Genomic DNA, 26206 nt, shown 5'->3' with positions numbered 1-26206 from the left:
ATCCTCCCGGCCCCAGAGAAATCAAGAACTCCAGGACCCAGGGCGTTCACGGGGTTTATTTGCTTCTCTGGGAAAGTCAGGAACACGGGCCTGTCACACATCGAAAGCAGAGGGGGCAGCAAGGGCACTTCAGCGTAGGCTCTCGGCTCGAGGACTTGGCGGCTTGAGGAGGGAGGGGGTCCATGCCACTGCTGGGGGCCGCCTCAGAGAGGGCCTCTCCTCCCACCCCCAAGGGGCATTGCTGAGACAGGCCGGGCTGGTTTTAGGCAGCCCTTGCGTGGCTCCTCAGAGGCAGTGGTGAGGGGGCTGCCTCTGCCTGGGCACCAGGAGTGGGGGCCCAGGGGAGGGGCCCAAGGTGGGGCCTGCTCATCCTATAGCCTACCCAGGAGAGGGTGCGTAAGCGTGGGCATGAATGTGCCTCTGAGGATGAGTGTGGCTGCAACCTGGGAGAGGTGTGTGCACACCTGGGTGTCAGCTACCCAGCGGAGAGTCCGTCACCCCTCACCCCTTCCAACGAGGTGGGGGGAGGCTCACACTGGGCTGGGTAGCCAATGGGGGTCTCCTGCTGCAACCAGGGGAAGCTCCCTGCCCCAGGCTGTGGGCCCCTCCATTGCCCAGAATGTGCCAAGCCTAGCAGAGCTGGCAGTCGGCCTGATCTCTGGGGTATGGTTGGGGAGACCCAGGACTCTAGCCCAAATAGGCTGGAGAATAGGCTGGGGCAGCCCCCCAGGGTCCTCAAATTAGCACCAGGAGGAAGGAGGGCCCAGTGAGGGTGGGAGCTCAGGACAAGAAGTGGCTCACTTGGCCCTGCCTTGTGCAGGGTGCAGCTCGAAGACCCTCACCGGCCCCATCCAGAAGACAGCACAGGGGTCAGAGACTCCCCCAGGTGGGGTGTGCGTCCTCTGGGCTCCCCCTTCCTAGGCCCCATTGTGCACTGGTCACGCCCATGGAGAGCATCAAGGGGAGGGCACACTGGGCTGGGGTGCCAGAGGGGCCCCTGCTTTATTCTAAGAACCGGAGCCTGGCCTCTGACTGAGGCTCCCCCATGAGGCACAGCCTCACCCCAACTGCCCAAGATCCCGACACCAGTGCCTTTGCCGGGGAACCCCACTTCCAGGGGCTGAGTGGGGACAGAAAAGGCGCCCAGGACCCCTGGCTCTCCAGTTCCTCTCTGCAATGTCCCCTCGGAGACCTCACCGGAGGCGGCAGAAAGGCACAGGCAGGAGGCCCGGAGGATAGCGGGCTTGCCTGGGGCGGCACAGAGGCCTGGGTCCCCCCAGCCAGGAACTCTGTGGGCAAAAGCCCGTCTGTGGAGCTGCCGTGACTCGTGGGGGATCCTCGTTTTGGGGGAAGTGGGTCTGTCCGTGTCTCTGTCCTACCAGGCACACAGCTCAGTGGTTTAGGGCGTGTCAGGGTGGGAATGGGCACGGGACCCCTGACCCTCTCTTTCCTGTTCTCAGAAGGAAGATGTGACAACATAGCACGTCCTGGGGTCCATGACTGTGGGTGGAGGGTGGGCAAGCCCCGGGGCCGGGCTGTGGGTCTCTGTGGTGTGGAGGGTGGGGCCGGGGTCTGGGGCCTGCGGCTCACATGATGGAGCAGCATTTACAACGCTGCTTCTTCATGTCAAGGTCCTGGGTGTCGCTGGCAGGGGCCTCGGGCCCCACCTGGTTCTCCTCCCTGGAGCCTGAAGTGGTCGGGGGCTCGGCCGCACTGCCGTTGGGTGGGGCGGCCTCCTTGGGCTCGGCCTCGTCCCCGATGACCACCAGCTCCGCCGTGATGGTGTCCTGCAGCCCCAGCACTTTCTGGCTTTCTGCCTCATCCTCCACATTCTGGTACCCCATGAAGATCATGGTGACTGGGGGCTCCTGGCCAGGCTGGATGCCCGGTGGGCCGGACGTGGCCTCGCCGGGCTGCGCCTGGACTCCGGTGATCTCCCGCCTGGAGGGTGTGGTGGTCCGGACGGCCTCCTCGGACGTCCCCCCGGTCTCCGCTGCCCCAGCCACGGGCCCTGCCTCGCTCAGCGTGACTTCATCTGCCTTGTGGATGAGATCGTCCACCTCGGAGGAGCTCAGTGGCTGGATCCCGTTCACCGCGGTGCCGTCCACGGCATGGACCACTGGCGGGGTGAAGAGAGAGAGTGAGACCTGAGACCGGAGGAAAGGCCTGGCAGGCCTGCGAGCCACACTCCAGGCTAAAGAGAAAATCATAGCCCGGCCGGTGTGGCTCAGTGGTTGGGCATTGACCTCTGAACCAGGAGGTCACGGTTCGATTCCTGTCAGGGCACATGCCCAGGTTGCAGGCTCGATCTCCAGTAGGGGGCGTGCAGGAGGCAACTGATCAATGATTCTCTCTCATCACTGATGTTTCTATCTCTCCCTCTCCCGTCCTCTCTGAAATCATAAAAATATATATTTTTAAAGAGAGAAAACCATAAACCAAATTAGATGGACATCTAAGCTCCCTGTTGGGATCTGTGGGCACAGCCAAACTGGAGTACACAGGAAAATTCCTGGGCACAAAAGCACTTGTTACAAATAAAGACTGGAATTCAATGAATTGGGATGTTATTGTCTTGCATTTTACTTGTACTTCTGGGGGTTTTTCCTATTGAAAAGATGGTAGAAACAGAAGTTCAGAGAAGGGAAGTAATTAGCAGGAGGCTACATAGCTGTTTAGGTGGACCCTGACCCTGGTCCAGGTCTGTTTCCTGGCCCTCAGGAGTTGCAGGGATCCTTTCTTCCTTCCTCTGGTTTATGTGGTTGATCCTGAATTAATTTTAGTTCATTTAGTTCACCCAGTCTTTCTTGTTTTCCTGTAAATGCCCAAAGGCTATACCTTCTCCTCTGAGTTCAGCTTTGGCTGCAGCCCATGTATTAAATTACTTTCTCCTCTTTCAAGTTTAAATATCTTATAATTTCCATTTTGACTGATTGTCTCTCTAAGCCAAGATTTATTACAAAAGATGTTTTTAAATATTGGGGAGTAAGGGACTGTAATCTGGGGATACAGAGCATAAGATATTATAGACACCTTTGCAGTTCAGAACATGGCCACTTTCTGAAAATGCTTTACCTGTGTTTGACAAGAACATTCATTCTCCATGGGGCAGAGTTTTATTCCTGCAATCAATCTTTTCCCCCAACGCCCTGCAATCAATCTGTTAAATGCATTTTCCAAATCTCTCCAACCGTCCTCTCTGTGTCTCTCTGATCTGTCACTTTCTGAACTGTGTTGCAGTCTCTCAGGATGGGGTTTCAGCACCAAGAGGAGTCTCAGCCACAGTTTGACGCCAGCCCCAGATCACAGCCCTAGAAGCACAGCTGCCTGGCTGCCTGGGGAGGAGGGAGGGACTTACAGAGCCTGAGGACTCACTCCTCCCTGGCCAAGGGTCAGGGCTCCAATTTCTGGCTTCTGGCCAGAAGGAAAGTGCTCTCAACTTTCAGTTTCCAGAGAGGGTGGGGGGGTCCACGTTTCAAGGCCTCAAAGTGACTTTGAGCTGGAGGCCCAGAGGATGGGTATGCCCAGGTAATACAGAATCCAGCTGAGTATTTCCCAATGGCCATTGCCCTAAGATAGGAATCTGAGCCCTCAGCTGCCATGGAAGTGGATCACCTTTCCATTGCTAAGCAACCAGAGTCCAGTCTGGAGGGTCCTGACTCCCCAGGGGTGGGGCTGGGCTGGACCGAGGGGCCATGGTGAGGACCTTCTGCCAGCACAGGAATCTCTGCCACTCAGCCTCATGCGGTCATTTCTGCCAAGACCACACAGCTGATAACTGGACCAGAATCCTACCTGGGTCTATGCTCTAAAGCAGCGGCCGCCAACCTTTTGGACCTCGCGGACTACCGGGTGGCGACCGCTGCTAAAGCACAGCAGAGCTGGGCTATAGCAGGACCCTCAGAATAGCATTCTGGGCACCCCAGAGACTCAAATAACAACTAAGAACACAGGCTCTGGAAATCAAAACCACAGTGGAATTCCTCCATTCCATCACTTCACATCCAACAGGATGGCTATACTAACAAAGAAAAAAACCCACATTAACATGTCAAGGATGCGGAGAAATTGGACCCCTCATGCACTGCTGGTGGGAAAATAACATGGTACAGCCACTGTGGAAAACACCCCAGCAATTCCTCAGGCGGTTAAAGAGTCCCCATATGACCCAGCAATCCCACTCCTAGGTATTTGCCCAAGAGAAATGGGACATTCACTCACACAAACTTATAAAACCATAAGGTGGAAACAACCTAACTGTCCATCAACAGATGGCGGGATAAACAATGTGGTCCATGCAAACAACGGAACACAATTCAGTCCTAAGATGTGAACACGGATGGACCCTAAAAACATGACGCTCCGTAAGAGAGGCCACGCAGCGTGCGATTCCATTCGTGTGAAATGTCCAGGACAGGAAGCGGGTCAGTGTTGTCAAGGGCTGGGGGGCGGGGGGGGGGGGGGGGCGATGATGGGGTTTTATTTGGGGAACAAAAATGTTCTGGAAGTAGCTAGTGAGGGTGAACAACGTGTGAACACACCCAAACCCACTGAACTGTGCACTGAGCGCCTTCTATCATGTCCTTACAGGGAAATGTTGTGGACGTGCTAATGGGCTCTAGAGCTGAATTGTATTCACCTTATACCTGACTCAGGGGACTGGTCCTGTGAACTCCATTCCATCAAGAAAGCTAACGTTTGCCTTGATTTTCTTTTTTTTTTTAATACGGAACGCTTCACGAATTTGCATGCCATCCTTGCAAAGGGGCCATAATCTTCTCTGTATCGTTCCAATATAAAAAAAATTTTTTTAGTATGTGTACTGCCGAAGTGACCACTGCTTGATTTTTTAATGTACCTTTTAACATGTCTTCTTAAAACATATTTTGTTTACTAAAGTGGATTTGTTTTATTTTACTAGTATCACAAAAATGTTGCCAGAACTCCCCCTCCCCAGGGTCCTTTATGTATATCTACTGCTCATGCCAAAAGTGAACGAAGATGTTTATGGCCTGACCAGTGTGGCTTAATGGTTGAGCATCAATCTATGAACCAGGAGGTTGCGGTTCAATTCCCAGTCAGGGCACATGCCTGGGTTGCAGGGATCAATCTCCAGAAGGGGGTGTGCAAGAGGTAGCTGATCAATGATTCACTCTCATCATTGATATTTCTCTCTCTCTCTCCCCTTCTCTCTTCCTCTCTCTGAAGTCAATAAAATATACTTTTAAAAAATATATATATATTTTATTGCTTTTTACAGAGAGGAAGGGAGACAGATAGAGAGTTAGAAACATCGATCAGCTGCCTCCTGCACATCTCCTACTGGGGATGTGCCCGTAACCTAGGTACATGCCCTTGACGGGAATCGAACCTGGGACCTTTCAGTTCGCAAGCCGACGCTCTATCCACTGAGCCAAACCGGTTTCGGCATAAAATATACTTTTTTAAAAAAAGAAACTGCTCTGTAAATACTGATAGAGTGTACAGTTTAAATAAACATGTTTCTTATTTAAATAAGGGTGAATTTGATGGTATATGAATTATATTCACACACACACACACACACACACACACACAGACTTAGGCCTTTTGCCCCAGCTCCCCTGCTCCTCTGTATTCCAGTCTTCCTAGTTGGGTGTCTCCCACAGCCTGTTCCCCTCCCAGTCACCAGGGAGACCCTAAAAAACAAATCAGATCTCATTGCCTGCTCACCCCTCCCAAAGTTCTCTAGTTTCCTCCCTCCACTCTGCATCAGTCCACAGGCTCTTCTCAGTTCCTCCAGTCCAGCCAACTCCATCCCACCTCAGGGCCTTTGCACATGCTGTGGCCTCTGACAGGTGCACTGTTCCCCTACACGGTGCTGTCATCCAATAAGCTCCTGTTTACCTCCCCTGAGGATCCTTCCCTGGCCCCCTCCTGCCTGACCAGCTCGTGGCCCCCTCTATCTTTGGGACTTTTTGTAGCTTCTATCACAACAGTAATTATTTCAACAAGTTATTTGTGAGCTCAGGGCTGAAGGGCTTGGCTCACTGACCAGGGAGTCCCACTGGGGTTTGCTTCCCGGCCCAGTCTGGCACCTGGTGCTTAGCCAGCCTTCAAGGCAAGTGCCTGGAATGTAAGAAGGACTGGGCCATGGGTTCAAGCTCTAAGCAACAGAGGGGGCTGAGGCCCTGTCCCTGAAAGGCATCCCTCCCTGTCAAGTCATCTGGGGGTCAGGCTCTGGCTCAAGCAGTGAGAGGGGGTTTGGGGCAGGGAGTGGGGGTCTCGTACCTTTGGTCTCGTCCTCGTAGACCTTGACGCCCTGAAGGAGCGGCTCCCGAGGGAGCAAGGTGGTGCTGGACAGCACCCGGGTCTCCCCTGTCACCTTGTCCTTCTCCACCGTGATCTCAACCGAGTACATGGCTGGCACGAGAGGCACGGGTTACGCCATGGTCACCCGCCCAAGTGCCCCCCGCTGGGCTGCAGCCAAGCCAGGGAGGGGAGCTGGCAGCACAGAGCCAAGCAGCGGGGACACCTTAAGCGCAGACCTCCCCAGCTCAACATCCTTCTGTGGCTCCCCAGTGCCCTGGACGCAGGTCTGTATTCCTCTGCTCCACACGAGGCCCATCCTTGCCACCCCACCCTATGTGGGAAGCCTAAAACTATCCCACTTGCTCCGAGAGAGAGTGTGTAGAAGGAGGGCTGCCTTGCCCATGGTCACAGCTACCATCAGAACGTGGGTTAACAGGCCAGACCCCCGCATTATCTGTCCACACCTCTCTTTAGTCGACTATGGCGTCTGTCCTCATCCTACCTCTATGAAGAATGGATAATTTCCTCTCAAAACAAGGACTGTCATTACCCCTTAGGGCCACTATTCCCTGCCCAGCTTCTCACCCACGTTCTGCAGAAATCATTACAACACTACACGGGGAGACTGAGTCCTGACACTGACCCCCAAGGACCCCACCCCAAATTCCAGTATCACACTGCCTCCCTCCACCCAACCACGGGAACCCCCACATCACCACGTCAAGTTCCCTCTCAATCTGCCCCTCCTGTGTCTTGCTGCCCCAGTAAGAGCAGCTCCCACCTCTTCCTCGCTCACGCTCTACTCCAGCGGTTCTCAACCTGTGGGTCGCGACCGCTTTGGGGGTCAAACGACCCTTTCACAGGGGTCGCCTAAGACCATCGGAAAACACATATATAATTACATATTGTTTTTGTGATTAATCACTATGCTTTAATTATGTTCAATTTGTAACAATGACATTGGGGGTCACCACAACATGAGGAACTGTATTAAAGGGTCGCAGCATTAGGAAGGTTGAGAACCACTGCTCTACTCTGTCCATCAGAACACCCGGAACCCAGTACACTTCTCACCCCCTCCGCACCCCACGGTCTGTTCTCCCTAAAGCCACCAGAGGGCACCTGTGAGAACTCGCGTCAGGATTGGCCCTGGCCTCAGCTTGTTTTCCCTCAGCCACCAGAGGACGCCAGTGAGCACCAAGTGGGCACATCCCTGCTCGGCCCAGGCCCTCCCTGGTTCCCACGCCTAGGGGACCCTGCAAGACCTGCACTGTCACCTCCATGCCCTCAGTTCGTCCCTCTCCCTCACTTATTCCACTGCCACAACACAGCATACCCGTCTCAGGGCCTTTGCATGCGCAGTGCCCTCCACCTGGACCTCATTTACCCCCGGAGTCTGCATGCCTTGTTCCCTCACTTCTTTTGGGTCCTTGCTCGAATGTCACCTCCTAACTTTGGCCTCTCCTGAACCCTCTTATTAAAATTGTCCCCCCTTCAACTCCTCAGGGTCTGCCTTGTTTTCTCCGTAAGTTAATTTTATGGGCTGTGGGCCCATCAGAATACCAGCTCCTCCAGGCTGTGTCACTCAGCAGGGGCTCAATAAGCACTTGTTGAAAGAATGACTCAATGTTATTTAATCTCATGTCCCTACACAGCCTAACACCCCCATCTGCAGACACAGAGTTGGACGGGACGTACGCTGCACGAGGTTGCCAACTGAGGGGACAAGTGCTGGCCTCGGGGGTGGTCTAACTGGCACAGGAGCCCTGAAGATGCCCCCCTTCTTCTCTGGAAATAGTACCCCTGCCTCCTGCCCGCTGGGACAGAACTCCACCTGGACCCTGCAGGAGACCCTGGGCCTCTCTGCTGCCTTTGCCTCCCGAGTGCTGTCACATCCCAGCCACCCTGCCCCCAAGAGGGTCTTCACCCCCTCCTCGCCCCAATAACAGCAGGAGTAGCAGGAAGGTTCTGTGACTTTTATGGTGCCCTGCCAGGCCTTAGGTGTGAGGTCACTGCAATTCCACCCCTGCCGCAGCTGGAGACTCAGGTGCCAGGTGTTGGTGGGCAGAGCAGGGATTTGAACCTGACCTCGTAGAATGCTTAGCACTAACCCTGTCTCTTCCTGCTTCCTAGAAGGAATGCCTGAGGCCCAGCTTGGTCACCGCCGGGGACAGGGCACTCACGCCCCCTCCTGAGGCGGCCTGAGTGTAGAGGAGGAGGATTTACAGTGTGTGCGTGTGTTTGAACATGTGCGCCACCCCCTCGGGACTCCGGGAGCGAGTGGCGAGGTTAAGGGGACGGAAGCTGTGAGAAAGTGATGGGTTAGAGCAGCCATGCAAGGGGGCCCATCTTCTTGGGGAAGCTGGACCGGCATGTGACCAAGGAGCCAAAGCAGAGGCATCGGCCAGGCCCTACCCCAGGCTTGGAGCTACAGCCTTGGTCCAGCCACCACCCCCATTACCACAGGCTCCCCAGGGCCGACACTCGGCCCTGGACAGCAGCTGGACATGGGGGCCGAGGCGGGGGGCTGACCTACCTGCCCTCATCATGGGGGAGCCTTCCACCGTCCTCACGGGGGTGTTGGAGGCTGGCTTCGCTGCTTCGGGAGCAAAGAGTGAAGAGAGAGATGAGGGTCAGAGGAGAGATGATGAGACAGAATCCCAGACACCAGGACAACCACCCAGACATCTAGACGTCCCCCATCACATGGACACCTCCTAGGCACACTTGCCCAGACACATGGCCCCTCCCCTAGCATGCACACGCCCGGACCACTCCACATGCCCCCAACTCCCAGACACACATGGAACCCCTCCCCTCACAGAACACACATCGGCCCACAGTCCATTTCCTGTCTCTCGGCCCAAGTGATTTTCACAAAATCCCTGAGAAGCCTGCGTAGATTTTTTTTAATTATAAATTTTTAATTCCCCAGTAAGACAAGGAGACTCTCCTTATGAATAATTAACACAAAAGAAATCAGGCCAAGACACTTCTGGCCACCACTTTCATTTCTAGCTGGTGACTCTCCTTCCATACCCCCCATAAGAGACTAGACAAGTTTAAGGTATATTTTTAAAATATAATTTATATTAAATAATTTTAATATAATGAATATATTTAATTAACAATTATATTTATAACCTAAGCATATACATTTAAATGTCCTATATACATGTGAAATATTTGCAAATGTGTATATTATATCTGTAATAATTTGGGGGGGAATAAAATGGGTCCCAGAGTTCAAATTTTGGGCTTTTTTTTTTTTAAATCTGTTTCCTGGACTCTTGTTCTTTTAAATGGTGCCTGATCTCCAGGACAGTGGGGACCTTGTTCTCCCCACCAGCCCCTCTGAACTCTCATCCCCACAGACCCCGTTTTATAGATGTGAAAACCAAGGCACACACCCCCCCACCCACACACACACCACCTGCCCAGGAGCTCAGAGCAAGTGGACAGAGAGGGTCAGCCAAGGCCAGGCACCCTCAAGTGGACAGGACGGACCCAGAGCCTCAACTCCAAGGCTAAGGCCTCACCCAGTCACACCCCTGCAAGGCCTAGGTTTCCTCGTCTATAACGGGGTGCGTGTGGGGAGTACTGCAGCAACCCCACCCCAGGGATGTTGTGAAAACTAAATGCAATGATGATGAGGGCTTGGGGCCGGGCTCCAAGTCGGGCTCCTTGGGAATAGTAACAACAACAGTCTTGTTGCCATTATTGTTACTTATTAGCAACAAGGCACTCTCCCCACAACACCATCCCCACTCTGGGCACCGAGTGCGCTGAGGCCCAGCCAGTCCCTTCCGGAAGCATACCTTTGGGTGTGCCCACTGGGGTCTGTAAGAAAGAACAGAGGGGTTAGTGGTGCCCATGTCCCCTCCCATTAACCAGGGCCCCACCCATGGGGGTAGGAGCCTGGGAAGGTCTAACTCAGCCGTGACCCCACCCCCAGCCGTGACAGCCGGGTGTCCCTGCCCGGCTCAGCAGTATCAGTGGCTCCCTGGTGCCCCAGAATCCTTTTGGACAATGCCCTGGGCTCTGTGTAAACAGACCCCTGCCCCCCAGCCTCTCCTTCCTCCATCTCCGCTGGCTTCCCTGGCCTCTTCAGACCCCTGCCCACCAGCCTCTCCTTCCTCCATCTCCGCTGGCTTCCCTGGCCTCCTCATTGTTCCTTGAACACATTCCTGTTCTAGGGAGGGCCTTTGTGTCCCCTCTACCTAGGAAGGCCGTTCCCTGGATTTCTCTTGTCTGGCTCCCCCTGACCACCCAATCCAAAGGCAGCCCCCCAAACACACTGCAACCTCTCAAGTTAGTTACTACTGTATATTATCTGTTTAGCCAGTGTTTCTGTCTCTGCCCCCCCCCCCCCCCCCCGAATATGGACATCATGAGGGCAGGGACCATGCCAACAATCTACACTCAATCAGTCTCACTGAAAGCCCTCTCTCATCTTGAGTCTGCACCTGGAGAACTCCTACTCAACCTTCAAAACCCACGTCCTTCCCAGAAGCTTGCCCGGCCCTCCCATGAATCAGATGCTTCCTCGGGCATCTGGGGTGGGGGTGGCAAGGATTGGTAGGGGGAAAGGAAGCGGGTCCCATAGGCCCCTGGAGTCCTAAGCACAAATGTGGTTGGGAGACTCCTGGATTTGCGTGAATGTACTGTGGTGACCACAAGCTTGGGGCCCATTGTTCCAGGGTCTGGGATCAATAGAACCTGCTATAGACATCAGGCCCTAAAATCAATAGCTAAGTCCAACAAAGACCACTCTTCACTATATGGCCTTGAACCCCTCTCTCAATCTCTCTGGGCCTCAGTCTTTGCCTTCCGTCAAATGGACCAAGCACGCACAGTGCTCAGTAAAAGTAATGACAAAGATGAGAAGGGGGTGGCAGTCGTGGAAAGTTCCTTAAGTGTCAGGTCTTGTATGAAGTGCCGGTCGTCCATGGATTCATTTAACCCTTGTGACATCCCCAGCACGTGGGTGCTCTTATGGGTGGGGAAACTGAGGCCCAGAGAGGCAAAGCCAGGTGCCCCAGGTCCCATGGCTGGGGAGTGGCAGGCCGAGATTTGTTTGTTGTTGTTGTTGTTTTTAATCCTCCCCCAGGATCTTTTTCCGTTGATTTTTAAAGAGTGGAAGAGAGAGGGAAAGACAGAGAGACATACCCATGTGAGAGAAACACGTCGATTGGTTGCCTCCTGCACATGGCCCGATGAGGGCCAGGCCGGGGAGGAGTAACCGAGGTACTTGCCCTTGACCCGTATCGAACCCAGGACCCTTCGGTCCACAGGCCGACACAATACCCACTGAGCCAAACTGGCCGGGGCATGAGGTGTGAATGCAAGCGCTGAATCTGGCCCCAGCAGGGGTGGGGTTTCACTCTGGGGCCGGCAGGGGTGGGGCCCTGGGGACCTCCTTACCTGCTGAGAATTCAGTACCACTTCTGCCTTCTGGGTCTGTTTGGCCGGGCTGGGGGCTGCCACGGTCTCCTTGGCGACGGCTGGCCGTGCGTCTGCGTTCTCCAGCACCTCGATCTCCTGCTCCAGCCTGGGGAGAGGGCGCAGTGACAGCCTCACCAGGCCCCTCCGCACGCCCAGCACCATTCCGGGCACTTTCCGTAGGGGACCCCTTGACTTTGATGTTTCCTCACACTTTGTGAGGTATTCCTGTCACTTCCCCTCGTGATTGGGGAAACTGAGGCAGAGTGAAGCCTGCACGTAGCCAGCAAGTAGCAGAGCTGGAACCTGAACCCAGGCTGCTTGGTCCCTTCACCACCCATGCCATTGCTGACTTCATTTGCTTCCAACGGACTCTCCTTTTTTCCCACTCAAATACATTTATTTTTACAGGAAGCTTTATCTCTACAGGAAAACTGGAAAAAACATGTCACTTTCCAAGTATCAGAAGATAACTAAACATAAACCTGTGAAAACAAAGCTGGTATATTAAATCCTGCCCAGCTGCCCCTACCCAGAGGGACAGACAAGGATGAGTCTGCAGCCCTCTAACAAAATGAGCCCATGTCGACAGGATGGACACGGCTTGGGTCAGCCTGGAGGGCTTCCTGGAGGAGGTGTCCAGTCAGGGGACACCTAATGGGCAAAATTCGGCTGGTAGAGCCACTGTGGAGCTACTCTGAGAAGGAGAAAGCTCAGGCCCCTCCACAGCACTCAGCATGTGCTAAACTCACAGCAGGGTTCAAGCGAGCCCCTCCTTACCCCAGGGCAACACCCAACAAGGTGTGATGTAAAGAAGTTCACCTTGTCCAGCCAGTAATTTCCACTGACTTTCCACCCCACCCAGCAAGTGCTGCTCTGTCTGGTCAGTCCTGACTGTCTCTACGTAGACCCGTCTCAGCCCTCAGCTTAATGTCTGTTAGACTTAAGATGCACAGCCTGGCTGGCATAGCTCAGTGGTTGAGCACTGACCTATGAAACAGAAGATCAGGGTTCAATTCCTGGTCAGGGCACATGCCCAGGTTGCGGGCTCAATCCCCAGTGGGGGGCGTGCAGGAGGCAGCCAATCAATGATTCTCTCTCATCATTGATGTTTCTCTCTCCCCCTCTCCTTTCCTCTCTAAAATCAATAAAATATATTTTTTTAAAAATAAAAAAGATGGCCGAAACCAGTTTGGCTCAGTGGATAGAGCGTCGGCCTGCGGACTGAAGGTCCCGGGTTCGATTCCGGTCAGGGGCATGTACCTTGGTTGCGGGCACATCCCCAGTGGGAGGTGTGCAGGAGGCAGCTGGTCGATGTTTCTCTCTCATCGATGTTTCTAACTCTCTATCTCTCTCCCTTCCTCTCTGTAAAAAATCAATAAAATATATTAAAAAAAAAAAAAAAGATGCACACAAGGACTTCTGCCTTCTCTGTTCACAGGCAGGAAACTGAGGCCAGGGAGGGAAATTCCAGCCCACTTTCTTCCAAACCAAACACATCAGGACAGGATTCTAAGTCCCCGCCATAGGGCCAGCTTCTGTGGGGCGATGGCCCAGTGTGCGATGGGGCCTGGGCAGGTCTCATGCCTCTCAGGCCTTTCCTTGGCCAAGTGGACATTTGGAATGTTGGCTGTCATTTCCCTCCACCCTGACCCTGCTACCCTGGAGCTGCGCCTGGGCCTCTCGCCTGCCCGGAAATTCTGGGCCTTTTGTCCCGGCCCAGGGGGATGGTCACTTTCCCCAGCCTGCCCCTCCCAGCCTTCCTGCAGGCCCAGCTGCCAGTGCCTCTGTGGCCTCCATTAGAACGTAGCTGGGAAGAGCTCGTCGTTGGGCTGGCGCCAGGAAGCCCCTGGGGAGGCCACTGCTGGCAACTCCCATCCTCAGGGACTCAGGGATCCGCCCTGACTCCTCGTACCTCCTGCACCTGCTTTGCTGGAGTGTCAACAGAAGGGAGGGGTCGGGCAGGGCAGCCGATGCCCCCGACAGCCCACATTGCCTCCCTCAGCCACCTTAAGCCCGGTTACACGTCCCCATTAAAGCACTGAGCTGTGGCATCAAAGCCTGTGCACCCCCATTTCCAGCATGTGGAGGTCTCCCTGCTCCCATCACACACACACAGACACACACACACACACACACACACATACACACACAGAGCAAGGCGGCCAAACCCCATCCTACCCCTCAGGGCCCACTGCTCGGGGTTCCCCCACCCAGACTTCGTGCAGGTCTGTGTGGCTCCCCACCCACCTGGAGATGGATTCCTCCAGGTGCCGGGCCTTCTGCTCATCCTCCTGCATCTGCCTCCTCATGTCTTTGTCCCCCTCTGAGGCTGAGGACGGAGTCCCCTCCAGGAGCCATCGTTCCCGCAACGCCTTGGACTGGGGGCAGCAGGAGGCGGGGTCAGAATCGGGGTTGGAGTCTGGATCAGGGTCACCTCGGGTTTCCTGCTCTCCCAGCCCCATGTCCGACTGAGACTTGGGGCCGCTGGGCACTGCCGCCCCCTCCCGCCCCTCTGCCAAGGCCGGGCTCTGGAGGGGGAGCCCGACGCCTGGTACCTTCAGATGCTGCAGCTGCCGCCGGTCGTCCTCCAGCTGCCGCCGCTTGTTCTCAATCTCTGCCTGCTTCTTCCGTTTCTCCTGATGGACAGACGGACGGGATGGGGTCAGGACCAGACAGGGGCACCACGAAGACCTCACCCACCCACCCAAGGCTCTGGCCACAGAGAGCCTGCTTTTTTCTGTAAATGGCACCCACTTGGCCCACTGCCCACCGACCAGCCCATTCCCCCAGCCTGGGCATAAATAAGGGCAGGATTCTACCGTGCCTCAGTTTCCCCACCTTTAAGGGGCTCTAAGAGGGCTAGTGGTCTAAGGTTCCACATTCCAAGGATTAAGGAGGATTTTATCTGTGGGGAAGCACCAGCAGGCACCACTGAGTCACAGGGTCCCTGTGCTGAGTGGAGGAGCCCATGAGACCCAGGTCCCCCCACTGGCCACACCGCCCAAGGGGTAGGAAGAACTCACTGCGATGGCCTGCAGCCGCTCCTGCTGGAATGTGGTCTCCCCTGCCAGGACCCTGTGGGGGGGGGGAAGGGGTAGACAGACAAGGTCAAGCCAGAGGTCCACCCCACCCCGACTTTCAGCAGATCTGGTTCAAACCCCCGGGCTGTCTTCCAGCTGGGTGATGGTGGCCAAGGGTGATGGTGGCCAGAGGCTTGGCCGGCCTTCCCAGGTCTCCCTTCTGTAAAGCGGGACCTGCCCCCCTCGGAGGCAGCACCATTCTCCCGATCCAGCCTTATTACCTCATTAATTCTCCCCACAGATCCTCCTGCCTTCCCTTCAGGGCAGTACCAAGAGAGGGGAAGGGGGTGGCGAGGCTCTGTCTAAAGCCCCAGGAAGGGTTTGAGGAGGCTGGGCTGTACAGGACAGATCGGGGTCCACCAGGAATCAAAGGCTGAAGGGTGTGTCAAGACAAGCTGTCTCACCTCCTTGCCCAGATGGGGAGACAGGTCAGGACAGCCCCTGCTCACCCTCCCGCCTGGGGAGCATTCTCCAGCCCTGGGGTGGGTCCTGACCTCTGCCCCAAATCCCAAATAATTTCAGGGCCCCTCTGGGAGGCGTGGACAGGAGGCCCAGTCTTGTTGGGCCAGGGCCAGGGCCAGGGCCAGCTGGGCACAGTGGTGGCGGTGGGATCTGTCCCCCTTCCCTGCCTAAAGCCCCTTATCTTCACAGGGACTGAAATTACAGACCGTTCTTTGGTTCTACCGCCACCCCAACACCCCTTGGCCTTGTATCAGAGCCCAGAACCACCCTGTGGTCTCCAAAGACCATCTGCCCCTCTGGGCCTCAGTTTACCCACATGGATAGTTGGAGCAGACACCCAGCTCTACACCCTCCCTGTTAAGCCGCCCCTTCCCCTTGTGGCTCAGCAGGAAAACAGGCTCAAATCACACAGTGTACAGGGCTCACCCTGGGCCAACGCCCCGCCCTGGCCCCGCCCAGGTGCCCTTGGGGTGATCTACCCTGGACCACAGTGCCCCAGCCGCCTGTCCTACTCAGCTTCAGTTTCCTGGCCTCACTGAGACCTCTGAAGTCATCTGGCTCCCACGCCCCAGCCAGGTGACCCCACTCAACTCTTCCCTTCCTGGCGGGTGGCACCTGCCCCCCCCCCCTGCGCCTCCGAGGGCCCCAGCAGCACCAGCTGCACCCTCAGCGACTTCCCTCTCTCCTTTCTCAGGAAAGCTGCTTCGGCTGAATGGAGTTCAGGAAAAGCTGGACCCACCTACTCAGCTCACAGGCCCTTCCTGAAGGCCAGGTCGGCTAGGCTTCCGGGTCTGCCCATCGCCCTGTGTGAGGAGGCCGGGTGCCACCCCTGTGTTCCCATCCCCTCACTTCTCACAAACCCCCATCTCCCACCACAGCCCAGGACTCGACCACTACCTGCCAGCTCCCTGGCCCCTGACAGCCTCTCTCCACCCCCCAACCAGAGGCAGCATCTCAAAAGGAGAGTCGGACCCTGTCACACTCCTGCTCTAAGTCTCCCTGGCTCCCGGTCACCCCTGGAGAGAAATGAGGAAACCAGCATCACCCAACCCCCACCCACTGGCCTGCCCTCACCCCCTCCTCTCCTTCCTCGCTCCGTTCCAGCCAGCAGGACCTCTTGGCTGCGCCTCGTCTACACCAAGGTCATTCCTACCTCAGGGCCTCTGCACGTGCTGTTCCCTCTGCCTGGTATGCTCTTCCCATGTCTGCGAACTAAGCCCAGAGAGGGTAAGTTCTTTGCCCAGAGTCACACAGGTAGGAAGGGGAACAGCTCGGATTCAAACCACAGCTGCCCAGCTCTGGACCACACACAGGCCAGCCATCCCTTTCCCAGCTCCAATCAGGCCCTCAGGGATCCCTCCAGGAAGGAGGCGGAGCTGGGGAGGGTCATATAGCAGCTGAGACCCCAGTGCACGCAGGGCCTGCTGGGCAGAGGGACCAGCCACCTAATGCCATGTTTCTACCATGGTGGGCAGGTGGTCATTCAGACCGGACATGGGGACACAGGGACGGCTGTGAGGCCAGCTCCACGGGCTGCAGACAAGGCGGGCAGTGTCCTGCCTTAGGCGGCCTGTCCCTGCTGGCCGAGCCAGGGCAGGGGGTCCGGTGGGCCCAAGAGAATTCTCATCCCTCCCCATTCCCGTCCCTGTCACGACCCAAGGGGCGCAGGCTCTGCACCCTTCTCACGGCCCCTCCCCAGGCCTGGGGGCGCCTCTGCCTCCTGGTGATGGATGGCAGGCCCGCGGAAGGCGGTTGCCCTGGCAACCGCGCCATCCCCAAGGCAACTCGGAGGCCTGCACGAGGGTGTGGGCCCGCCACCATCTCCCGCCCCCAGCCCCGTGCTGGGAGCAGGGGCTTCAGGGGCCTGAAAAGGATGGGAGGCGGAGGTAACTGGTCTACCCCGCCCCCACTGCTTGGGGGTGGAGTCCCCTCTGGGGTCCAGGGGCACCCGCCCAGGGAGGGGCTCCTACCCTGAAAGGCTCTGGATCCGCCCCTGGCGCGAGGTAGCCAAGTTTAAGCCAAGATAACGTTCAGCATCATAAATAAGAAAAATAAAACACAGTAGGGCCGTTGAACCCTCGTGAAACAGCTATAAATCAGAACCCCCTCCCGGGCGCTCCCCACCTTCCAGGCCGGTCCCAGCCTCGTTTAACAGGAGGGGAAACTGAGGCTGGGGAGGAGGGAAGTCTGTAAATGACACATGCTAAGTGTCCATCCTCCTGATGGCCCTAGACTCATGTCATCAGTGGATGAAAGGAGGCTGCTCAGTAGGGGCGGTGAGACCTGCGCTCGGACAGGCGCAAGGAGAGTGGGTGTCCCCGAGGTCTGGCAGGGCAGGGGTGGCCAGTGGGATGGTTGAAATGCGCTCTAGGGCTCGTGAGGAAAGCAGAGGCCAGATCACAAAAGATCTGACAGGCTGGGTGGAGAAGCTCAGTTTGGCTAAAACACAAGGGGAGGATTTAGAACTGCGTGGCAGCCGCCCCCCTGGCTTCACACCGGGGGGTGGGGGGGCGCGGGAGGAGTCGCTGGCGGCTCTGCGCCTCCACTGACTTGCGCTTTGCCATGGGCCCAGCTAGCAACTGCTGGTGGAGGGGCACGCCCGCTCCGGGACGCCCACCCTCCGCGCGGCGAAGGCTCCAGCCCTTGCGCGATTATTTTTATGGCGCTTGGAGCAAATTCTGGGCTCCAGAGGCAATGTGGGCGGCTCAGGACGAGGAGAGGGTGTCGGCCCTGAGCGCGTTGAGATAATCCTGGCCCCAGAGGATGAGCTAATGAGGCCCAAACCCAACGCGCCCGGCGGAGGCCCCAGCTTTGCCGGGCGTTTATTTTTTAAAGACCAGAGAGGTTATGCAACGGGCCCAAGGTCACCCAGCGGGCAGAACAGGCGGGGCGAGGCGGGTGTGGGGATCGCGCTCGTTCTTCCAAGAGCCTACGCCTGGGCAGCTCCAGCCAGAATGAGGGGGTCCTGGCCCAGGCAGGCTCGGAGCCCAGCGCTGGAACATTCCTGTGTTAATTGAAAGGAAACAGCTGACAACGACCTTGGCCATGAGGGGAGGGTGGGGCCGAGTCACGCGGGCTGGGAGGTGGGGGTGAGAGAGGGAGTCCCGTGGCCCAGTGGGCCCTTTCCCTCCTTGGAGGAGGGGGATGTAGAGGGGGGAAGTCCCCATTCCACTCGCTGGTTCCCAGCTTCCCGGGGGTCCTTTGTCTGCCCAGCGCCTTCCTGTCTCCCAACCCTCCACAGCTCTGTCATCCTGAGAACACCTCCGCCTCCCAGCCCTCCAGTTTCCCCGTCACCCTTCAGCAGCTCCCTCGGCCTCCCTTTCCCTCCTCCACCTCCAAGCTCTGCTCAAGTGCAGTCCCCTCCTCCAGCCAGCCTTCCCGGCTCGGCTCTCCTCCCCTCCCCCGGTGACTCCCAGAACCTCGACTGTCACTAACTAGGTGGACAGCCCATGAGGCATTAGCTGCCTAGGAGGTTCAAGGCAGAGAGACATCACCCCATGGTGGAGACTGAGGTCAGAGCAGGACACAGACCTAGAGGAGCAAACCTGTTGCCTATTAACCTGGGGCAGAGAGCAGGAAGAGCTGGACCCTGCCCTGGCCCTTCAACAGGAGGGCAGTGGAGCATGAATGGAGGCGATGCAGACAGAGGCCTTCCCCAGGGGCCAAGGCAAATCCAGCTGCAGAGACCCACCCCAAAGACCCTGGTTCCTGCCCACCCCTCACTCTACCCCAGCCACACTCAGACGGCCAAAGCACGTCACGACCCAGGGCTTTGCATTGGCTGTGTCCGCTGCCTGGTGCATCCTCAGGCCTCACTAGTTCCCATAGGGCAGTGGTTCTCAACCTTCCTAATGCCGCGACCCTTTAATACAGTTCCTCACATTGTGGTGACCCCCGATTTCATTGTTACAAATTGAACATAATTAAAGCATAGCGATTAATCACAAAAACAATATGTAATTACATATGTGTTTTCCGATGGTCTTAGGCGACCCCTTTGAAAGGGTCATTCGACCCCCAAAGGGATCACGACCCACAGGTTGAGAACCGCTGCCATAGGGCTTTCCTCAGTCACCACCTCCTTATTTAGGCTTCCTCTGATCTCCCTACTTAAGTTTCAGCCCCTGGGCCCCCCAAAGCCCCCGCCAGCTCTCACCCTCATGCAACACCCCGGACCTTTACTTATTGTGTTTCTTATTTCCTCACGAGGACAGTAACTGTCTCTTTTTGTCCCTGCCATGTACCCAGCACCCAGGATACAGCAGGTTCTCAATAAATATTCACTGTGCCAGCAAGTCAATTAGGGTATTTCCATTTTTAGAGGAGGCTCCACCTAAAGGTTCCCCTCCCCTCTTCACATTCCTGCTTCCCCCTGGACTGACCACCTGTCTTAGGACCACCTCCATTTTTTCCTTTTAAAGAAACACTGTTGCCCTAGCTTGTTTGGCTCAGTGGATAGAGCATCAGCCTGCGAACTGAAAGGTCCCAGGTTCGATTCCGGACAAGAGCACATGCCCGCGTTGGGGGCTTGATCCCCAGTGGGGGACTTGCAGGAGGCAGCCGATCCATGATTCTCTCTCCTCACGGATGTTTCTGTCTCTCTCTCCCTTTTCCTTCCTCTCTGAGGTCAATGAAAATATATTTTAAAAGAAAAGAAAGAAAGAAACACTGTCACATTGATCTAAAACAGGATCTGGGTTGCCCACATCCAACAAGGGACAGGCCCCGACTACCTAGGAAGTGACTGTACAAATTAATATATAAAACAACCCAAACGTCCATCAATGATGAATGGATAAACACAATATGGTCCATCCATTCAATGGAATATGACTCAGCCATGAAAAGCAGTGAGGCACTGACACTCACTACAATGTGGATGAATCTTGAACACATGATGCTCAGTGAGAGAAGCCAGACACAAAATGCCGCACAGTGTGTGATTCCATTTATGTGAAATGTCCAGGACAGGCACATTCCAGAGACAGAGAGTGGGTTAGTGGTTGCCAGGGGCTGGGGGAGGGGGGTGCCTGCAAAAGAGGATGGGGCCTGTTTTAGGGCTGATGGAATGTTCTGGAATTAGAGGTGATGGTTGTACAGCTCTGTGGGTGGATTGTGAGGTGTATGAATGATATCTCAATAAAGCTGGTAAAAATAAATATATACCTTTATAGAGCAGAAATGCTGACCCCCTCACCAAGGGCCGGGCCAGGCCAGGGTCAGAGCACGGGTCCTGCCCTGCTGGCCCTGCCCTGAGACTCTCCATGATCAAAAGGATTTGAACACAAACTGACTAGCACATCACCTTTTCATTCCCTGCAAGCCCTCTGCCAAGCCCCTTCCCTTCACTCAGCCTTCAAGGCCCCCCCATCACTGACCCCCACCCCCTCTGCTCACCCAAGCCGGCTCCGAGGCGTGGCCCCGTCCCACCACTACCTTGTCCATGCAGCGACCCCCACGCAGCCTGGCCTCGCTTTGGTCCTTACCTAATCTGCCCATCACAAGGCCTGGCTTGGTTTCTACCTCACAGTTTTCAGCCCAATCCATACTGACCCAGAGAAGGCTTTGACTGTCCCTGAATTCTTGCTTGAAACCCGTGGGCAGGAGACAGGCATCCCAGCTCGATTTCACACTCCTTAGACTCAAGACCTCTACTTAGTCATCTGATGCTGCACAGAGACCCTTTGGCGGTGTGGCCAGGACACCTTCCAGCCTCTCTGTGCGTCCAGGGACTGGGCCATCTCTCTCTGACCAGGACAGCCTGGCCCTGTACATGGCTCTGGCACCACAAAACTCTGAAATCAGGTCTATGCCCACCCAGACATCTGAGCTGCCCCCACCCGCCCCGTCTAGGCTAGACCCTGACTAGCTCCTCACCAATCTGGCTCCTCACCTGCAAGAGTCTCTTCTAGCCCTAGCTGGTTTGGGTCAGTGGATAGAGTGTCGACCTGTGGACTGAAGGGTCCCGGGTTCGATTCCAGTCAAGGGCACATGCCCAGGTTGTGGGCTCAATCCCCAGTGGGGGGTGTGCAGGAGGCATCCGATCAGTGATTCTCTCTCATTGATGTTTCTATCTCTCTTTCCCTCTCCCTTTCTCTCTGAAATCAATAAAATAAATATATATTTTTTTAAAAGAGTCTCTTCTGGGGCCTGGCATCAGCTCTCACTGCTCCCCTGCTCAGACACCACCCATGGCTCCCCACGGTCCCCAGCTGGGCACTCGAGGCCTGTAAGGACCTGGCCCCAAGAGCGCAAACCAAAGAGTGCACCCTTCTCCCAGTGCTCTCCCGCCTCTAGCAGAAACGCGCAGGCCACTCTTTCTACCAGGTGCTCCCTTCTGTCTACCGGGTCAACCCTTAAATATCTTCCACAGAAAAGGTCCGTGATGGACAAACCTTACTCTCCACCTCGTCCTTTGAGGCCTTCTGATCCAGCATGGGGCTAGGATGGTCAGGAGGGAGTGTTTCTCAAATGCATGGATAAGACACTTCCTTGGTGGAGGAAGGATGGACGGGAGCAGGGTCCCAGACTTGGAAAGAGGTAATGTGATTTTTTTTTTCAGAGCATCAACCCATTCCCAGCATCAAAATCTGAGACCCTTGAGGGTGGATCTCGCTTGGGGTTGGTATTACAAGATCCAAGTCCATAGGGCACCCACTCCTCTTCTAACTGTGCTCCACCCGGGAGGGGGCTAGCTAGGTTCATGTCTCCACTCACCAAATGTGAAAAGTGCGGCCCAGGGAGGGTGAGTGACATACCCACTCTCATAAGGAGTCAGGACACTCCCTTTCCATGCCCTACTCTCCAATCAGCAGTCACAGAAGAGGTCTGGGGGGGGGGGGGTGCAGGGGCAGATGCCCCCAGGGGCCAAGGCTACCAACCAGGTTGGAAAGCTGATGCCAGAATACCTAGGAACCCTGTAGACCAAAGTCCCTGGGACATAGGAAGGTACAAAGATTCCCTTCCCACCCTGGCCGCTATGAGGAAAGCCCAGCAAACTCAAGCCCTCCCCCTTATCAGCTGTGGCCTCCAGCATGTCAGATCATCTCTCCATGCCTCAGTTTCCCCACCTTACAGGGCTGCTGTAAAGATCAAGAGAATTAATTCACAGGGACAAAGCGCTCAGAACAGGTGTACAGCAAGTGCTCACTACGTGATTTTAAAGCAAATAAACGATGCCAGCACTTCTTGAACCACATTCCCATGTTCCTGCCTCTACCTCTAGTATTATCTGCTTGTTCCTTCCCTTCACATCACTCACTGTTTGAATCGAACCCCCTGGTTTTAGAAGGAAACATTTCATTGTTACCGAGACTGGGAAAACGAGAAGCCTCGGCCACCGAGTAAAAACACTGAAAAATAGACACAATGAAAAACGAGAGCTTGTTATTCAATTATCACTGGATATTGCTGCCTTTTAACCGGCTGTGTCTCTCATTAAAAAGGGAGATTAGCAAGTGTGAAAGAAACATTAAGGATCCAGTTAGCACCCAACAGAGACTTCTTAAAGATGTCCAGGCCTGAGGGTGGGAAGAAACCTGGGAAGGTCCTGCCCCAGCTCTGCTCTCTAGCTCCTATCCCAGGGCTGGAGCCCTGCCTTCAGCCAGGACAGAGCTTGGGCATTTGAGAATGGCTGCTCTCAGCTAAAATATCGTTACTTTACCAGCCAGAACCTGAGGCTCCGAGAGGAGCAGTACCTCACAGGGGCCCACACAGCAAGTCCTCCCAGGGCAGGACTGGCAGCCAGCTCTCCCCACCAGGAGAGTGTCCCTGCTCTGCCACCCCCACCCTCGTCCCATCTTTGCAGCATCAGCCATCTATCCCAACAGCGCGGTGATCAGTTGCTGCTTTTCAATAAATCCTTAAAGTCTTAAACTAATGAAAATATGTTTAATCCTTAAATTCTTTAATGAAGGAAAACGTGTGTAATCCTTTAACAACATTTTGTGAAATTCTTAAATTTATTTTTTCAGGTTCTCTTTTTAAAATTTTATTTTTAAAAGAAAGTTCCCGGCACCACCATAAGCCTTACAACCATCTCCTGTGACTCTGATGGCAAATCCACGGAAACGGAACGAGGTGAGTGACTTGTTCTAGGGGCTGTTGCCTCTGTGCCTGGAGCCTGCTCTGCCCTCGTGGGAAAGGACCATGAGCAAGGAATGAGCGAGGGGCAGGTGTTCCAGTCAGGGCAGCACCAGCGCAGCCTCTCCTCACCATCGTCAACCCAAGCTTTCTCTCATGCCTATTCGAGCCAGGTAATGCCAAGTCCCACCTCACATCTGTACCCAGAAAAGCCAGTGATCCACCTAATGGGAGGGGGGGGGGGGGGGGAGACACCATATCTGACCTGTGACCAAGAAGGTACAGGACAGGGCACCCTACTTGTGCTGTGTGACCCCGGGGCAGTACTGCCCCTCCCCAGGGCCTCAGTATCCACACTGAGAAAGAAAGGAGTGGTGGGAAAGGAAACAATGAGATCCGATCAAAACATCCCTCATTGCTCTGCTCTGGGTGAGCATTTTCCTAGATTCTCACCTCTCATTTTCCAAGGCAGCCCCCTCCCCAAGGCCACACCCCGCCCAGGGTCTGCTGTAAGGAGGCCGAGGCTCCCCTTGATCCCAGGGAGCAGAGCAGGTAAACAAGTGGGGGATCGTGGTGCAGACAAGTCTGGGCCCTGGCTCCCCTGAGCCCCTGGCTGGGCTCCCAGGGCGGGTTGGGGAGCAGCTAGGCCTTTGTCTGGGTTTTCAAAAGCAGAGGACACTGGGTGTCACATTCCGAGGAGGGCAGGAGGCGGGGGCTCCCACCCAGCTGAGGGTGTGGTGGGTCACGGGTGAATCCCTGGAGGAAAGTTGTATGTTCAGAAAACACACCCAGTGGGAAGGGCAGGGGGAGCTGGACTGGCCAGACCTACAAGTCCAGGCCCCCTGCCCCATGGGGACCTGACCCAGAGCAGGATAACAGCTGTCCGCCCCCCCCCCACACACACACACACACAGTGAGCAGGCTGCCGGGACCCCAGACACCTGCTTCCCACTCCCTGCCCTGGCAAACACACAGTACAGCCTCCCAGCGCCCACCTGTGGGAGTGGGGGTGTGGGGCCACCCCGACGCCAGAAAGCAGGACTCCGTCTGAAATGACCATGCACACTCATTCCGCACCTGCCTGTGCAAGAATCCTGGCCCAGGAACTCTTCACCTCACCCTCCACAGACCCAGGCCACCCATTCCATTGCAGGCAGGGGTCAGTGCCCTCTTGGCTGCACCATCTGGGGCCCTATGTAGGGGGCACTTTCCCGGAGGGGATCAACTCCATGCTCCCCTGTTGGAAGGCACCTGGACCTCCAGTCGCACACACCCCAGACCGGAAGCCTGGAGAGAAGGCCCCTCCCTCCAGTGGTAACTCGGGACAACATCTGGCTGCCGACCCCCCCCCCCCTGCGCCCCCCAGGCCCCCGGCCTCAACAGGGGCTCTAGACAGCACTCGAGGCCGGTGGGGAGGGCAGCCAGACGGAGGGAGGATTGACCCGTGGGCGCGTCCAGGGTGCAGCGAGCAGCGAGCTCAGGCTGGGAGTGAGGGGGTGAGGGTGGGGAGGGTGAGCTCAAGGCCTGACCTGTGCAATGGGGAAGGGTCGCTCCATCACCCCAGGGGGCCCACTCAGGAGCCCACAGGTGGCCGAGGCTAGCCCAGGGGGTGCGGGCCGGGCGGGGACAGAAACACGCGCCTCCCCCTCCCAGTGTCCTGGGCCGCCCCCCAGCCGCTCACGCCGGAGTCTCTGTGCGCCCGTGCGCTGCCTGGGTGGGGTAGGGGGAGGTCTCCGGGCCGGCGCTGCCCAGCCCGAGTCTTTCCGGAGCTGAGCTGGGGGTCCCGGAAGCCCCTCGCCACCTCCCTCTCCACGCGGGGGCCGCGACGCTCCCGATGGGGGGGCGGCAGAAGAGGCCTCGCCCCTGGCTGGGCCCCCGCCCACAGCCCCCGGCCCCGGCCCGGGCGCGCCTACTCACTCCATTTCCCCGCGGAGGTCCGATTGGGTCGGCGATGCTGAGCCGGGGCGAACTCGGTGGGCGCGCAGGGCGGGAGGAGGGCGGTGGGCTAAGGCCAAGCGACCCGGGCTGCGTGGCGCGGGGGCGTAGGCACCGGCTCCGGCATCGCCCCGCGCGCGGCTGTTTATTGTCCGGGCGGCGGCGGGCGCGGGGGGTGGGCTGAGCGCGCGCGCCGTCGCCGCCGCCACCGCGTTTCTCTGTCGCTCCCCTCCCCGCTCGGTCCCCTCCCACCTCCGGGCGCCGCGGTCGGCGCTGCGCCTCCTGCCGGCCGCCGGCGTTGCCGCAGCGCCCCCGTCCCCGCGCGCGGGCTATGCCCGCAGCCTCCCCGCCGGCCGTGGGCCTGGCCCGGCACCTCCCTGGAGCTGCGCACCACCCCCCGCCCGGAGTCATCCATCCCTTGTCCTAGGGTTCGGTTCTGGCGGCCAGGCTGGGTCTGTGCGCTAGCCCTAGATTGACCTGGACAAAATCCTGTCCCTCCCAGCGCCCGTTCCAGAAGGAAAGCAGGGGAGGGGAGGCAGGGGGCAAAGGACCAGTGGGACCCCCCGGGGGGGGGTGCGGCGGGGAGAAGTCCGGGAGGCCGCTCCGAGGAGCTGACGCCTCTGCTGCAGCCTGGCGGTCTGGAAGAGGAGCGTTCAGGTGGAGGGCACTGCAAGTGCAAAGGCGGGGCCGTGGGACTAAGCCAGGCCCGGCCGGGGAGGAATGATAATAACACAGCAATTCCTTAAGCTTCTGAGCACTTGCTGGGCGCTGGTCCTGGAGTTGGAGTTGGAGGAGGGTAAATGATTTAAATCTGCCTCAGCTCTCACAGCACATACTGCAGGCCTCTGTAGCCAGAATGAGTGAGGTGGCTAGAGGAGGGAGCAAGGAGAGCTCAGGCTTTGTCCTGCGGG

The 26206-nt window shown here is 56.7% G+C and overlaps 1 protein-coding gene and 1 pseudogene across 3 annotated transcripts; both read right to left on the bottom strand.

Annotated features, from left to right (window-relative positions):
* Nucleotides 1–38: 38 nt before the first annotated feature.
* Nucleotides 39–25519, bottom strand: PALM (paralemmin). 3 transcript variants are annotated; one of them, XM_070415581.1, is made up of 9 exons: nucleotides 25278–25519; nucleotides 14760–14811; nucleotides 14292–14372; nucleotides 13984–14114; nucleotides 11716–11842; nucleotides 10110–10131; nucleotides 8828–8890; nucleotides 6271–6402; nucleotides 39–2119 (listed from the first exon to the last, which is right to left on the bottom strand). In XM_070415581.1, exons 1-9 carry the CDS (start codon nucleotides 25280–25282, stop codon nucleotides 1587–1589), a joined length of 1146 nt encoding a protein of 381 aa, XP_070271682.1. In that variant the 5' UTR covers nucleotides 25283–25519; the 3' UTR covers nucleotides 39–1586. The 3 variants fall into 3 exon arrangements, with proteins under 3 accessions (XP_070271682.1, XP_070271683.1, XP_070271684.1); XM_070415582.1 differs by lacking the exon at nucleotides 25278–25519 and adding an exon at nucleotides 15595–15613; XM_070415583.1 differs by lacking the exon at nucleotides 6271–6402 and having other exon boundaries at nucleotides 25278–25518.
* LOC139011857 (U6 spliceosomal RNA) lies at nucleotides 4721–4812 on the bottom strand (annotated as a pseudogene).
* Nucleotides 25520–26206: the final 687 nt, after the last annotated feature.

The sequence above is a fragment of the Myotis yumanensis genome, unplaced genomic scaffold (assembly GCF_028538775.1).
Source record: "Myotis yumanensis isolate MYYU_CA2020_CCGP unplaced genomic scaffold, mMyoYum1.0.hap1 SCAF_5, whole genome shotgun sequence".
In the NCBI taxonomy this organism is placed as follows: domain Eukaryota; kingdom Metazoa; phylum Chordata; class Mammalia; order Chiroptera; family Vespertilionidae; genus Myotis; species Myotis yumanensis.
This window is presented reverse-complemented; position numbering and strand designations above follow the sequence as displayed.

What these genes read in the sequence shown, in the direction of transcription:
- PALM (XM_070415581.1), bottom strand. An exon ending in CCCAGTGGGCACACCCAAAG is followed by an intron (nt 8,891 to 10,109) that starts GTATGCTTCCGG and finishes TTGCTCCCGAAG; the next exon opens with CAGCGAAGCCAGCCTCCAAC. An exon ending in CTCCCCCATGATGAGGGCAG is followed by an intron (nt 6,403 to 8,827) that starts GTAGGTCAGCCC and finishes CTCTCGTGCCAG; the next exon opens with CCATGTACTCGGTTGAGATC.